This window comes from Marmota flaviventris, chromosome 2 (assembly GCF_047511675.1).
Source record: "Marmota flaviventris isolate mMarFla1 chromosome 2, mMarFla1.hap1, whole genome shotgun sequence".
In the NCBI taxonomy this organism is placed as follows: domain Eukaryota; kingdom Metazoa; phylum Chordata; class Mammalia; order Rodentia; family Sciuridae; genus Marmota; species Marmota flaviventris.
The window spans coordinates 4084037-4100027 of record NC_092499.1 but is presented as its reverse complement, the minus strand read 5'-3'; the positions used below and the strand labels follow the sequence as shown (position 1 = coordinate 4100027).

Genomic DNA, 15991 nt, shown 5'->3' with positions numbered 1-15991 from the left:
AAGTAAATAAATAAGTAAGTAAATAAATAAAATAAAGGTATTGTGTCCAACTACAACTAAAAAAAATATCCTTAAAAAATACATTTTCTATTTTTTTGGTAGTAGGATTGAACCTAGGGGCTGTCTACCACGGAGCCCCGTCCCCAGCCCTTTTTAGGGTTGTTTTTTGTTTTGTTTTTTTGTACCAGGGATTGAATTCAGGGGCACTAGACCACTAGGCCACATCCCCAGCCCTATTTTATATTTTATTTAGAGACGGGTCTCACTGAGTTGCTTAGCGCTTCACCATTGCTGAGGCTAGTTTTGTCTCAGCCTCCTGAGCCTCTGGGATTACAGGAGTGCGCCACCGTGCTCACCTCCTATGGTATACTTTGAAGTTCATAAAATAGAAAGTGGCCAAAGTAAAAATCAAGACTATGTAGAGCTCAAATAAAGAACTAGGGAAATGAAGAGAATACTAAGGCAGGTGCAGTGGCGCACACCTGTATTCCCTGCAACTTGGAGGCTGAAGCAGGAGGATGATAAATTTGAGGCCAAGTGGGCAATTTAGAGCGACCCTGTCAGAGAGAGAGACAGAAAGAGAGAGCGCTCGCGTTTGGCGCAGTGATGCACGCCTATGATCCCAGTGGCTTGGGAGGCTGAGGCAGGAGGATTGCAAGTTCAAAGTCAGCCTCAGCAACTACAAGGAGCCAAGCAACAAAGAGAGATACTGTTTCTAAATAAAATACAAAAAAGCGCTAGGGATGTGGCTCATTAGATGAGTGCCCCTGAGTTCAGTCCCCGGTAAACCCCGTCCCCCCAAAAAAAGAGGCTGAGGATGTAGCTCAGGGGTAGAGCTCTTGCCTATGCATGAGGTCCTGGGTTCAATTTCTAGTACTACAAAAAAAGAAAGAATAAAAAGAAAGAAAAGAGTAGACTACTGAGGGAATGACAGGCCCGTGGAGGACTTGGGTCTCCAGGTGGGAGCACTGCAGTACCTGCTGCAGCTAGGGCCAGGTGGGGACAAGCAAGCCCCACATCCCAGCCCACTCCTCACTATACCACTGTGCCAACACACCTCGAGGCTGCAGCTGCTTGCGTATCCCTTCAATCCATGTCTGTGTTGTTGTGGTGGTGGTGGTGGGTGGGGATTGAACCCAGGGCCTTGAGCCTGGTAGGCATGAGCTCTACCCTGGCTACACTTCCTTCCCTCTTACATTTCTTTTATTCTTGGACAGTTGTTAATTTTTTTTTTTTTAGTTGCGGTTGGTACAATATCTTTATTATTTATTTTTATTAATTTTTTTAGTTGGATACAATACCTTTATTCTATTCATTCTTTTTTTTTTAAATATTTATTTTTTTTTAGTTTTTGGCGGACACAACATCTTTGTTTTGTATGTGGTGCTGAGGATCGAACCCGGGCCGCATGCATGCCAGGCGAGCGAGCTACCGCTTGAGCCACATCCCCAGCCCCATCTATTCATTCATTTTTATGTGGTGCTGAGGATCAAACCCAGTGCCTCACACATGCAGGGCAAGTGCTCTACCACTGAGCCACAACCCCAGCCCCCAGTTGTTGTTGTTTTAATGGCCCCTGTTTGTACAACAAATGAAGCCAAACATCCAGCAGCTGCTCTGAACTTGTCTGGCTGCTTTCCCACAGTGTCCCCCAGTGTGTTCCTCTATCTCCTGGAATTATCAGGATATTGTCCTGTTTAGAGATAGTTAGTATTTTCAAATTTCCCATACTACAACATTGCAGAGAACAGTCCTATACACTTCTAAGTTCAAGCAGGCAAGACTTTCTCGAGTTCATGTCAGAAGGTAATTCAGGCTCAGTTCCTCAATATCATGACCTGTGCCAAAGTGGCCTTCCCTGTAGTTGCATGGATTCACACCTGCCTGGGACATGAGCCTGCACTGGTTCTGACAGTGTAAGTTCCTCCCATTAGAAGGGTGTAGCAAGGCGGGCCCCACATTCACTTTCCCTTTCCCAACCCCAGTGAGGTTGGACAACTACTCATGTTGAGGAAGGAGATTGAGACAGCAAAAGCCATGGACTCAGAGACCTCTTGGAGGTTGTATTAATTGGTGGACTGAAAAAGGAAGTGCAGGATATAGCTCAGTTGGTTGAGTGCTTGCCTTGCATGCACAAGGCCCTGGGTTTAATCCCCAGCACCACAAAAACAAAACAAAACAAACAAACAAACAAACAAAAACGAAGTGCAAGCTAATGTAACTTTTTTATTTTTTGGTACCAGGGATTGAACTCAGGGGCACTCAGCCACTGAGCCACATCCCAGACCTATTTTGTGTTTTATTTAGAGACAGGGTCTCACTGAATTGCTTAGCACCTCGAAGTTGCTGAGGCTGGCTTTGAATCAAAGTAGCAGAGACAATCCTCCTGCCTCAGCCTCCTGGGCCACTGGGATTACAGGCGTGTGCCATTGCACCCGGTTTAATATAACTTTTACATCACCTGGAAAAGGTTTTATTGGTTCCGTCCATTCAACTATTTAAAAAGTGGGTAACTGACTTAAAACAATTTTTTGTTTTTACTTTTTGTTTTTCATCTGGAATTTAAAAAAAAAAAAAAAGTGTTCCTTTTTGGACCACATTTCCGGCTCTAGAACTTTTACCAGTGGAGTGTGGAAGACTTCAAGTGTTTCCACAGGATGATGGATGCTCCCAGCTGACAAATACACTTGGCAGACAATCAGCTCAGCTCGTGGGTTCTGCAATAACATAATGGCATCTTTGTTCGGATTTTGGTGGTGCTATTAATACACCGTGACTCACTACAAGTGCGGCTTCCTGGAATGTTCTTCCCATGGAAGAATCTGCAATCACACTTTCAAAGGTTTGAGCAGATCCTGAAGGCCAAGAGAGGGAACAAAGGCATCCTAAATGACACAAAATCATTTAAACAATTGCCATCCTCAGAAGAAAGGAAAAAATATCAGTTGTACATACCAGCTATTCTTCCATCCATAAATATGAACCTGGTGCCTGCCAAGTGCACCACGCTGTAGTGAACAAAGCCGACTCTCACCCTCCTTCCTGGGCTGATAGGCAGCAGAGAGGTGGGCAGACCTGAAATGAACAACCCTCTCATTACACTTATGTGAAGATAATGAGAGAGAGGATGTCTGAGGGCGGAGCACACTTGCTTGGAATGTGCAAGGCCTGGTGGGAGAAGATTTTCTCTGTAGTGGCACATAAACAGGGGCAGGATGGTGGAAGGAGGGCAGTGCAGTGGTGTGAAGGCCATTCTAGGCGAGTTTTTGCTTGGTGAGTACAGTGTGGTGTAGGGCCATGAAACTGTTCTGGAATAGTGATGCGAGGGGGGATCAGAAACTGAAATTGAATTCCACACATGTATGAATGTGAGGGATGAACCAACTGCTACGTATAACTATAAAGCTCTAATAAAAAAATTCTCAAAAATACACAATTTAGAAGGGAAAAAGACAAAGGAAAAAGTGCTTAAAACATGAATAAGCTTTTGTAAGTTTTAAAGTAAACCTTTTATTTCCCCTGCTATATAAACTCAATACATAATAAAATGTCAGCAGAATGTTCTCTATATAATTTCGTATTTCACTATGTAAGTGCAATAGCATATAAGAAATTCTGATCTAAAAAGTAATTTTAGTTTAAAAAGAGAAATAGTGGGGCTGGGGATGTGGCTCAAGTGGTAGCGCACTTGCCTAGCATTCATGAGGCACTGCGTTCAATTCTCAGCACTACATAAAAATAAGAATATTGTGTCCACCTAAAACTAAAAAAAGTAAATATTAAAAAGATTAAAAAAAAGAAATAGTGATGTGATAGTTTGAAAAATTCTGTGAGGGTAGTTAATAGCACTTAGTTTGTACTTTAAATGGTCAAAATTATAAATTTTGTTACAAATATTTACCCCCCCACACACACACACACAAAGACCATCCCTATCTCAGGCAGAGGAGCTTTGGAGTGTGAAGAGCCTGGGTTTTGCTTTGAATCCCCCATCTAACTGAGTATGGTGTTCATTCCTAGCTACTGGGTGGGGTGCTGAGATCAGGGAAACCCAAATTTCAGGCCAGTCTGGGCAATTTAGCAAGGCCCTGGCTCTGACTCAATAAAAACTAAAAAGGACTGGGGATGCAGCTCAGTGGTAGAGCATCCCTGGGTAACAAAAACAAAACAAAACAAAACATCCAAATTCAGGGGTTGGGAACAAAGCTCACTGTGTAGCATGTTCTCAGCATGTGCGAGGTCCTGGTCTAAGCCTCAGGACTGAAAAAAAATCTCCTTGAAAGGCTTGGTGTAGCTCAGTGGTACAGCGCTTGCCTAGCACATGTGAGGCTCTGGGTTCGATCCCCAGCACCAATGAAAAGACTCCAGATTCAGCCAGGTGCTGTGGCACAGACCAGTAATGCCAGCATTCAGGAGACTGAAGCAAGATCATGTGAGCCCAGGAATTCAAGGCCATCTCGAATAGCACAGTAAAACCCCATCTCAAAAACCAACCAAACAACAACAAAAACAACAAATTCAAGGGCTGGGGATAGTTCAGTGGAAGAATTCCTATCTAGCCAGCACAAAGCCCTCAGGGTTTGATCCCCAGCACTACAATAAATAAATTTAAATAAATAGATAGATAAATTCAAATAAATACTATAACAATATTTGGGGCAATGGGTACATGCTGGTTCATAAAACAATTTCCTCTATTTTGTGTGTGTAGTAAAATATACATTTTTTACTTTTTTTTCCTTTCAGTACTGGGGATTGAATCCATTACTTTCCATTACTTTCAGCTGTATCCCTAGACTTTCTTATTTTTGAGACAGGGCCTTCACTAAGATTGCCCAGGCTGGCCTCAGACTTGCAATCCTCCTGCCTCAGCCTCCCATGTAGCTGGTATTACAGGCATGTGCCATTGTGCCCAACACTTGCAACACCTTTACTATCCGGTTCCTAGTTTAACACTGTAAATCTCACTGGGATAACAGCTTTCTGCAAGCAACAAAATAGCAGAACTGGCTTTGAGTTAAAGTAGGATTCAAATACTAAGGTTTCAATTCCTCTTTCTCAGGGGATTTGAAGGGCTAAATGTGATTACCACATACCGAGTGCCTGGTACCTAGGCAGTAGGGGAATACAGACCAAGTCTCCTTTGTGTGTATCTCAATCTCAATCACTGCTAAACTAGGCATTAGAAAGTCCCACCCATTCCTTTTAGGATTCAGATCCAAATTCTATGAGCCACTTGGTACAAATGACTCTTTCTAGGAGCAATTTAGGGACTGTCTCCCTCTCCTGGGACCCCATTCCCCAGCTCAGCTCCACTTTGCTCAGTTGTCCATGACAACCTTCACTACTGAGAAAGGTGGGACTGCACTGTGCTCTCAATCTGGAAAGAACACCCCCCCACCCCCCGCAAGCCTCCTGTGTTGAGAGGTGGGGCTTCTGGAAAGTTACCTGGAAGGCTCAGACCTCAGTGGACCCATGGTGGGTGCATGGAGTACTTCTTCTCTGGAGGAAGGAAATCACTAGGGTCTGCCTCAGCCCAGCCCCTTCCTCTCAGCCTTGAGCTCAGTAGCTTTCTGCTGCCATGTCTTCAGGATATTTCTGCCTTGGAGTTACCATCATCTGAATCTTTGAACTCATAAACCAAAATATTTGAATTGCTCATAAGGTATTTTGGTCACAAAGATGAAAAGCTAACACAGATGGCTCTAAGTAGACTTTGTGAAAACTTAAGACACAAGGTCAAGGAATTAAGAGGCTATATTTAAGAGTATAAGGTGTTTCTCACACACACACACACACAGAGCAGGTGCAGCAGCACATGATTATAATCCAGGATACACAGGTAGAGGGCAGGAGGATCACCAAGTTCCATGCTGGCAAGACCCAGAACCATATTTTTTAAAAGTTTGGATGGGGAAGAGGCTAGGACTGATAACAGCAGTACGGGCTGGGGATATGGCTTAGTGGTTGAGTGCTCCAGAGTTCAATCCCCAGTACTGCTGCCTCCCCACCCAAGTTTGGATATAAAAATAGTAAGGGGAGTGAGGTTGTGGCTCAGTAGTAAAGTGCTTGCCTAACACACACAAGGTACTGGGTTCTATCCCCAGCACTACATAAAGTACTACAGGTATTGTGTCCATCCACAACTGAAAAAGTTAAGGGTAGCTGGGCTTGGAGGCACATGCTTGTAATCCCAGTGGATAGGGAGGCTGAGGCAAAAGAGCTGGGGATGTAGCTAAGTGGTTAAGTGCCCCCTGGGTTTAATCCCCAGTAACCCAAAACATAGAAACTCACAAAACTAAGGGGATCTATTAAAAAAAAAAAATGTAATGCTGGAAATGCAGCCCAGCTGTGGGGCTTTGCCTGTGTGAGAAGACTGGGTGCGGGTGGAAAAACAAAATTACAGGGAACAGTTTTCTAATCCCATGTTTATTGAAACATGCCCTTCACCTACCAGCTACCCACATGCACCTTGGGAGGTATAGCTCCATATCAAAGAGTAGCCAGCATTAATTATTCACCTTCACTGGGTCCAGGCACTTTCAACTACTGGGGGTCAATGCAGTCCAACCATTAAAACTCACTGCCCTCCTTTTGCTCCAAAATAAGACACACTGTTCTTAACTCATCTGCATTTATTACTGTTTAAAGCAGAATGTTGACTTGGGCACTACATATTTCCATTCACAAGCCTTACTGAGTTACTTTTTGAACAGCTTTGTAACACACCCAAGGGAGGTTTAAGCTTTGTCTCTTGAAATACTTTTCTTTGGAAAACAAGCCCTGTAGAGTTCCTCCCAGCCAGTTGTCTGTTTCACATACTTGGTTCTAGAGGACTAGTACATGCACAGTGGGTAACTACGGGGGATCCTAATGAGATGAAACTCAAGCCATTTTAACAAATATCTTTCTTTTAAACATCAAGGTCTATCTTGGAACACTTCAGGGACAAAAGATTCGGTCTGGTCTACTAAGGGATACAACTTGGTAGTGGAACACTTTAGACTACAATGTTAGGTTACATGTCTTAGAACAAACATCTCAACCTGTTAAAATAAGCCAATGTGAAACTAGAAAAAGCATTACTAGCTCTGCTTTAGTGCCTAAAGTATCACAGTATATCACTTAAAAGTACAAAGAAATCTTATCTCCCCTTTAAGTAGATATCATCATGCCATACACATTTTAATAAATGTTAACAAAACCAAAGAACAAAAAAATCCTTGAAAAGGTATCAGGAATGAAGGTGAAGTGGGGGACACACATATGAGTAGTTCTTCAGAAACTTAGTCTACTTCTTCCATGCGTGATGTGTCATCATCTCCTTCCAGGGGTGGCATCTCTTCTGTTACAGCAGCACTGGTGTCGTCAGCAGTGGGATCATCCTCATCAATACCTGTTTCGGAAACCAAGCCACCACGTTAGAGTTCTTCAAGCAGTGGGCTTACCAATTACAATAAACATTCTATTAGAAGACCATGACGGCTTACCTAGACCAAGTTTGATCATCCTGTAGATCCTGTTAGCATGGGTCTGGGGATCTTCCAAACTGAAGCCAGAAGACAGGAGAGCAGTTTCGTACAGCAAGATGACCAGATCTTTCACAGACTTATCATTCTTGTCAGCCTCTGCCTTTTGCCTCAAGGTCTCAATAATGGAGTGGTCAGGATTTATCTCCAGGTGTTTCTTTGCTGCCATGTAGCCCATTGTAGAGTTGTCTCTGAGAGCTTGAGCTTTCATGATTCTTTCCATGTTTGCTGTCCAGCCGTATGTGCTTGTGACGATACAGCATGGAGAGGTCACCAATCGGTTTGACACAACCACCTGTATGTAAATCAAGGCCTTAAGTGTTAAGTAGGCCTAGAAAAATTATTTTAACCTCTTCCTTTAGCTTTCCTTGGGAAAAATGAATAAAATCCAAGTAACTGGTTTAGTACCAATGAATGGATCAAAAATGGTAATTATCTGCAAAAGAGCCATAAATTACACAGGCTAGTTTTTCAAGTTTTTTTTTTTTTTGCCAAATTAAAAAACTCACAGGGGTTGGCATGACTAAGCAATACACCTTAGGTTAATAATTACAAAGGGAGATAGAAACTTGAGTACTCACATACCTTTTCAACCTTTTTCTCCAAGATGTCCTTCATGATCTTGCAGAGGTTTTCAAACTTTGTCTTTTTCTCTTCCTGTTTCTTCTTCTCTTCTTCGTCTTCTGGAAGCTCCAAGCCCTCTTTGGTGACAGACACTAAAGTCTTCCCCTCAAATTCCTTCAGCTGTTGGACACAGTACTCATCGATGGGCTCAATCATGTAGATCACTTCCAAACCATGCTTCCGAAGACGCTCCACAAAGGCAGAGTTAGCTACCTGGTCCTTGGTCTCACCTGAGGTATTGTAAAATTACCATTTTAGACCTTTAAGAAAGTGGCTTCACCAATTTTGATTTTAAAAGAATTCAGATAATTAACAAGCATGATCTAGCCACATTGATTATTATCTGGGTTCTACCTTTACTTCACTTATTTATTTTATGTGGTCTTACATATGCAAGGTGAGCACTCTACCGCTGAGCCACAATCCCAGTCCCTCATGTTAAATATCTTGCCTAAAGCAATAAAATTACACCCAACGTATAGAGCCACTTAAAGAATCAACCCACCCATGGTCTTGTGGTATGAAGCCACAAGAACTAAGCAATGGATTGTAACATTTACTGTTACCTGTGATGTAGTAGATGTGTTTCTGGTTTTCCTTCATTCTGGTGCAATAGTCCTTGAGAGAAACCATCTCATCCCCAGAAGCAGAGGTGTAGTATCGTAACAGCTCTGAAAGCTTCTTTCGATTTTGAGAGTCTTCATGTATTCCAAGCTGAAAAAAGTATTGATCTTAGTTTTCTGTATTTTTAAAAATAATTTAAAATTATAGTTAGAAAACTGCTAATAAGCAGCCAATGTGTTTACCTTTATATTTTTAGAGAACTGCTCATAGAATTTTTTGTAGTTCTCTTTATCTTCTGCCAGTTCAGTGAAGAGTTCTAAGCATTTTTTGACCAAATTCTTTCTAATGACTTTCAAAATTTTGCTCTGTTGCAGCATTTCACGGGAAATGTTTAGAGGAAGATCCTCAGAATCCACCACTCCTCTAATGAAATCTAATGAATGGAAAATAGAAAGACCCAAGGGACTCATTTGATAGACAACACTGGTGTTAAATACAGAGACAGGGACAGGGTCCTTTGCATGTCATGTGACAGTTTAGTGCTCTGCCACCCTAACCCTCAAGTGACAGTGATCATTCTTCCATTTCTTACTTACTCAGATATTCAGGGATTAGCTCCTCACAGTTATCCATGATGAAAACTCTGCGTACGTACAACTTAATGTTGTTCTTTTTCTTTCTGTTTTCAAAGAGGTCAAAAGGAGCACGTCTTGGGACAAAAAGAAGGGCTCTGAATTCCAACTGTCCTTCAACTGAAAAATGCTGTAACAAAAAATTAAGTGCAATGTAAAGGACCAGGCCAGTACCAGCCAACTTCCACAGGGGCTACCCATCAGATTCACACTTGCACTTTGATAAACTTAACAGTGTTTGGAGCTGAGGGGGTGAAGACAACCCTCAAAATTCAACAGAAAACCTGGAGGCACACTGGCATTGATGCCCTAAGTCATCCACTCACCTTCACTGCCAAGTGATCTTCCCAATCATTGGTCAAGCTCTTATAAAACTCTCCGTACTCTTCATTAGTGATATCATCAGGATTTCTGGTCCAAATGGGCTTTGTTTTGTTGAGTTCTTCATGATCGATGTACTTCTCCTTAATTTTCTTCTTCTTCTTCTTGTCACCATCCTTCTTTTCTTCTTCCTCTTCATCAGAACCAACATCTTCAATTTCAGGTTTGTCGTCAGGCTCTTTTTCTTCTTTTTCTTTTTCCTCCTCTTTATCTTCTTTTTCTTCAGCCTCATCATCACTGACTTCTTTATCACGTTCCTTCTCCACCTTCAGAGACAGAAATCACATCACCTATGCACTGCAGAACTCAAGGATAGATTGAAAGCATGGTTTGCTTCTACTAAAAAGCCTACATTGGCCAAACTGAGGCATTAAACAGCCACAAAGCTACTCTCAATATCTGATGCACCTCCTGACCAGCCCTAGGGACTTAGCTTCAGACTAGTCAGCAAACTTTTTACAAAGTTTGGGTACTTCAAACATATAGGCACTAAGGGCTGAATTCAGTCTCTTATTTCCATATAGATTACTTTGCATTGCCATGGACACTTACAAAAAGAGTAATGGGATACCCAATAAATTGGGAATGTTTCTTCACAATCTCCTTTATTCTTCTTTCCTCCAAGTACTCAGTTTGGTCTTCTTTCAAATGCAGGATGACCTTTGTCCCACGACCCATTGGTTCTCCTGAAAAAGAAAGTGAGAGTGCACAGAATTTAATTTCTAGCATTATTTTCAATTTCGTATGTGGTTTTGAGGATCAAACCCATGGCCTCACACGTGCTAGGCAAGCCCTCTATCACTGAGCTACAACCGCAGTCCCTGAATTCATACTTTTAAAAAAAAAAAGTTTTATAGTAAATGAACACAACAGTTTTATTTTCCTTATGTGGTGCTGAGAATAGAACCCAGTGCCTCACGTGCTAGGCAAGCATTCTACCAACTGAGCCACAACCCCAGCCAATCTATATTTCCATGGCCAAATGAACATTACCTATCTAGCTGTGCCACACCTAACAGCCTTCTGATCAAGCCTAAGGTAAGGTTTCCTAACCACTACAAAGGTTCCCAAGAGCAGTTTTAAGCTCTTGCCCAAGATGTTAGGTAAAGGAACTTAGTTTTACACATTTCACAGCATTTTTGGATGTCCAGCGTTGGCAGTACTCTGCCCCACGTGACTGACAGAAACAACTTTTCTACCCCGTGCCCACCTGTATCAGTCCTGACGGTGAAGGAGCCCCCAGCCGAGGACTCCCAGGCATACTGCTCATCATCGTTGTGCTTGGTGATCACAGTCACTTTCTCGGCAACCAAATACGCAGAATAAAAACCGACACCGAACTGGCCAATCATGGAGATGTCTGCGCCAGCCTGCAAAGCCTCCATGAATGCTTTGGTCCCAGACTTGGCGATAGTACCAAGGTTATTGATCAGGTCGGCCTTGGTCATTCCAATTCCAGTATCCACGATCGTGAGGGTTCGGTCTTGTTTGTTTGGAATGAGGTTAATATGCAGCTCCTTCCCGGAGTCTAGCTTACTGGGATCCGTCAGGCTTTCGTATCTGATTTTGTCCAGGGCCTGGAAGAGAGACACTCAGGAGTCACGCACAGCGCCCGGGGAGGCCCTAGCCCAACCACGCCCGGCGCCAGGCTCCCGGGGCACTTACGTCCGACGAGTTGGAGATCAGCTCCCGCAGGAAGATCTCTTTGTTCGAGTAGAAAGTGTTGATGATCAGCGACATCAACTGGGCAATCTCCGCCTGGAAGGCGAAGGTCTCCACCTCCTCCTCCTCCATGGGCTGGTCTTGTGTCTGTGTCTCCTCCGGCATCTACAAGGACCGCGCGCGCTGAGCCCCGGTGCACCGCGGCCCGGGCCCATGGTTTTCTGCGGACAGCGCGGCCCGGCCGGGCCCGGGCGTGGGGACGACCGACAAAGGATGACCTCATTGCGGCCGCAGGGCGCCGGGGCCCGCGCACGCCGTTCAAAGGCCGCCCCCGCCCCGCCATGGCGGCCCCCACCGCGGCCCTGCGCGGGCGGAACGCCCGGGCCCTCGCGAAGGCCCGCACCGTGCTCCACCGGCCCCGCCGTGGGCCAGGGCCGCACCCCACTCCGCGCCGCGCCCCGGAGCCCCGTTCCCCGCCCCCGTCCCCCGCCCGGGGCCTCACCTTGGCTGGACAACCGCACGGGATCCGCGGCGTAGCAGCACCAGGACGCTGAAGCAACTGGCGCGCCGCCCCCGCGCCGCCCTTATATAGCGGCGGGCCCGCCCAGCGCGCGGCGCCTTTTCCAGAAGGCTCCGGAACCTTCCGGAAGAACCCTCCCCAACCGTCGCCACGGCCGCGCGCCTGCGCCTGCGCCCTGGCCACCGTCCGCCCCTCTGCTCGGCGCGCGCGGACCCTGCGCGGGGCTCGGCCGCGCGCCCCTCGTCACTGCCGCCGCGCCCGCGCTCCCGCGCCGACCCCAGCGCGCCTGCGCGGCCCGGAATTCTCGGAGAGTCTCGGAGCCTCTGGAGTCTTCCGAGCCCGCGGCCCCGCCTCGCCAAGCAGGCTCGCGCGCTTCTGCGCATGCGCGGCCCCCGTGCACTCTGCAAAAGCAAAAGTTGTAATTTTCAAGGCGCTCCTGCCTATAGTTTAAGCTTTGGGGGACCCCGCCGCCGCTGCGGGGCCGGCTCAGTGGCCTGGCGCCAGTGGAGGGCTTGGGGGTCCCAGCAGCATCTACCCGCCTGGGGCCGCGTGTTTGGGGTTTGGGGCAGTTTAGGGGCCTGGGGCAGCTATTGTGGGGCCCAGGCCGTGTTAGGGGCTGGAGACAGTGATTAGGGGTCCCAGGGTTCCTGCGCCTGGCGCCGGGGCGGAGACTGGATTCGTGACCGATGTCTGAGGGGGACCCCGACACGTGGACGCCGGGCAGGACATGGACCTGCTGTCCACCCTGACAAGAAGGTCGTTCCCCGGGGGAAGAGGTTATGTGTGTGCAAGGGGCGCCCAGTTCTGAGGCCAGGGGGCCCGGAGCAGCCGTCTCCACTGCCCTAGCCTTCGCAGACAAAGACCACTGTCCGGTCGAGGCCTCTCTCACCTGGGCGAATGGCCGTGAGGAAACGCCATCAGGCCCACCCACCGGAAGAGGTCAAGTCCCCGAACCTGCTCCTACAGTACCCCTCCCACTTATGGGGCCCCTTGGGGCTTCGGGGATTTTGGAATAAATTCATGCTCACCTACTGACGTCCACCATGATTTTGTAAAGCTCATTTTGTTTCAGACTTTACCTGGGGTGTCCATAGGAAATACTTAATAGTTGGGTGGTTAATTTGCTCCAAAAGCCAGTTTTTATTTTTGTTCCTGGAGATTGAACCTAGGCGCACTTAACCACCGAGCCACATCCCCAGTCCTTTTTATTTGAGACAGGATCCTGCTTAATTACTGAGGCTGGCTTTGAACTTGCCATTCTCCTGCCTCAGCCTCCAGTGCCTCTCAAGAACTAACACGTGCCGCCATGTCCGGCCCAAAAGTTAGTTTGTAAGCAGGAAATTCAAGCGTTTCTCACCAGTTCCGATGATGGCTGTAACAACAATGGAGAAGGTGGGTCCCTTGGGCCTGCCAGGTCAACATTGTGGTTTCATCTTTAAGGAAAGGAGTCTTAGTGCGCAATGTCCCTGCCCAGTCCTGTGATCTTTTGTCTTGCTCCTCCCACTATTGGCACTCCTCCCTAGACTCTGGGCCTGGCCTTCTGGAACAATCTGAGAGCTACTACCACTATAAACAAACTTAAGGAACACTCCTTCCACTTCCAAGTCTCTGGGGATGTTATGAGGGGGTCAGGGAAGGAAGAAGGGTAGTTGATATTTTCAGCCTGCAAGGTCTTGGCAGGCAGTACCTTGTGCCTTTTCAACCTGTTCCCTCTTTCCTGATGTGGTGGCTTCCTTCCTTTTTTACCCCAGCTTCCACCATTGCCCAAGAGATTTAAGATTTCTTTAGATGAGGCATCCAGTGTCCTGGCTTTGAAGTTCTTTGTCCCTCTTTCTAGGGCCTTTACCTTTCCTTTCTACTAGGCTACCCCAAGGCCACTCCCTGTTTCCTGCGCAGCATTAATATCCCTTGCTCCATCCACATCATCCTGTTCTTCAACTCATCATCCTGTTCTTCAACTCTCCCAGCAGAGACTGAAGGATATGGAGGCCCAGGGAGGGAACTTCCCTTGTTGTTTCCCTACATGCCCTCCTGCCCTGCTCTAAATTAACCCCACCACCAAAACTCCTCCCATGACCTGGCCTTGCCCCCCAAACTGACTAACTCCTCTCACTCCTCCTTATGATCTGGCTCTAATCCAGACCCTCATGGTAGCCCGCCACAATTTCCCCCTTGAAAATGTTCCCCTCCAGTGCAGAGTAAAGCATCCACTGGTCCTTGAGGTCTCCCTCCATTTTCTTTTTGTATTCTCTTTCATGTGCTTTCAGTAATTGGACATTTTTGGTGGGTTACCCCTCTGGTTAACATTACACACTGTTCCCCAGCACTCCCTTCCTTGAGAGCTCTGCCTGTTTTCCTCCATCGAGGTCTGGTTTCCTCCCTGCCCAAGGCTGCTCTTTCTCTCTGCTCCCTGGATTGGAATTTCTTTCCCTGGCCTGTGGCTGGAGCCCCTGGAGGGGAGTTCTAGAAGATCCTCCACCAGAAGATCCTCTCCAGTACTTTTTTTTTTTTTTAATAAAAAATTTTTAGTTGAAGATGGACACAATACTTTTATTACTTATTTTAATTAATTTTTTATGTGATGCTGAGGATCGAACCCAGGGCCTCACATTCGAGGCAAGTGCTCACAACCAGAGCCCCCAGCACTCTCACTTTCTAACATTATCTGTGTGCATATAACTCACAGACGCCCAGGCCAAGAAGCTGGCTCCATACCAGGCTTAAGGTTCCCTACCTAACCAATTCCCCTGGGACTCTAAGAGCCAAGGTGACTGTAAGCACAATGAGGGAGGCAGGAAGCAGACCTTGGATCAGCAAGCTCTTCTTTATTCAGCTAAGGAGTCAATCGGCCAAATAACTGATGTGGCTCATTTCTGGGGGGGAAAATGGTGGTGGGCCAAAGCAAGGGTTTCATAGGCTTCATTTATAGGGTGGGACAGGAGGGTAGTTCCTGGGGTTCATTGTATTGGAGTCAGCTGATCCATTAGTGTGGGCGGGGAGTGTGCATAGGGGATTTCCTGGGGCTTATTGTATTGGAGTCAGCTGGCCCCTTAGGGTGAGGGGTCAGGTGCCTGTCAGGTGTGAGTTCCTTTTGTGTTCCTTCCCTCTGGCTGAGGCCTGGGCTTTTAAATGACAAAAGCTTCAATTTTATCCCAAACAAGGCGGGTGGAGAACTGACACAGATAGGGGAAATGTCCTTGGACTTATTCTGCATATCCTTCAGTGACCACCCCACCATATTCCAGAACCCCAGCTTCCTTCTGCACTGGGTCTGACCCACCAAGTCCTGCTTTGTCTGCCTCCTAAATACATCTTTTTGTATTTCTTTTTGATACCAGGGATTGAACCTGGGGCTGCTTGACCACTAAGCCACATCCACAGCCCCTTTTTTATTTTGAGGCAGGGTCTCACTAAATTGCTGTTGCTGGCTTTGGACTTGTGATCCTTCTGCCTCAACCTCCTGAGCCACTGGGATTACAGGCATCTGTTACCATGCCTGGCTTTTTTTTTTTTTTTAATGTTTAATTAGTGCATTATAGGTATACATCATATTGGTTTCATTTTTTTTTTTAATATTTATTTTTTAGTTTTTGGCGGACACAACATCTTTGTATGTGGTGCTGAGGATCGAACCCTGGCTGCATGCATGCCAGGCGAGCACGCTACCACTTGAGCCACATCCCCAGCCCTGTTGGTTTCATTTTGACATAATCATACATGCATGGATTATAGTTTGCTCCACTTCAGTTCCCAGTACTTTCTCTTTCTCTCCCCTCCTGCCTCCCCCTATTCCTCTTCCTCTACTGATCTTCCTTCTATTATAGGTTGTTGGTTTTTTTTTTTGGAGGGGGGTACCAGGGACTGAACCCAGGGGCAGTTAACCACTGAGTTGCTTAGCATCTCGCTTTTGCTGAGGCTGGCTTTGAATCCACGATCCTCCAGTCTCAGCCTCCGAGTGCTGAGATTATAGATGTGCAACACTGCGCCTAGCTAATTTTATATTTTTCAAAATTAGTGCCTAAGTACACCTTGAATTATCCTCTGCTCTCCATCTTCATCCCCCAACTTTTTCCATGTGC

The 15991-nt window shown here is 46.2% G+C and overlaps 1 protein-coding gene and 1 long non-coding RNA gene across 2 annotated transcripts; both read right to left on the bottom strand.

Moving 5' to 3' along the window:
- Positions 1 to 2220: 2220 nt before the first annotated feature.
- Positions 2221 to 5435, bottom strand: LOC139704653 (uncharacterized). Its single transcript, XR_011706506.1, has 2 exons — positions 2956 to 5435; positions 2221 to 2855 (listed from the first exon to the last, which is right to left on the bottom strand). It is a non-coding gene; the product is annotated as an uncharacterized lncRNA (long non-coding RNA).
- A 1719-nt stretch (positions 5436 to 7154) lies between these two features.
- Positions 7155 to 12004, bottom strand: Hsp90aa1 (heat shock protein 90 alpha family class A member 1). The gene is made up of 11 exons (XM_027946733.3): positions 11895 to 12004; positions 11396 to 11557; positions 10941 to 11307; positions 10283 to 10416; positions 9676 to 9996; positions 9314 to 9479; positions 8960 to 9150; positions 8720 to 8867; positions 8115 to 8383; positions 7491 to 7824; positions 7155 to 7396 (listed from the first exon to the last, which is right to left on the bottom strand). The coding sequence occupies exons 2-11, from the start codon at positions 11555 to 11557 to the stop codon at positions 7287 to 7289; spliced, it is 2202 nt and encodes a 733-aa protein (XP_027802534.1). The 5' UTR covers positions 11895 to 12004; the 3' UTR covers positions 7155 to 7286.
- Positions 12005 to 15991: the final 3987 nt, after the last annotated feature.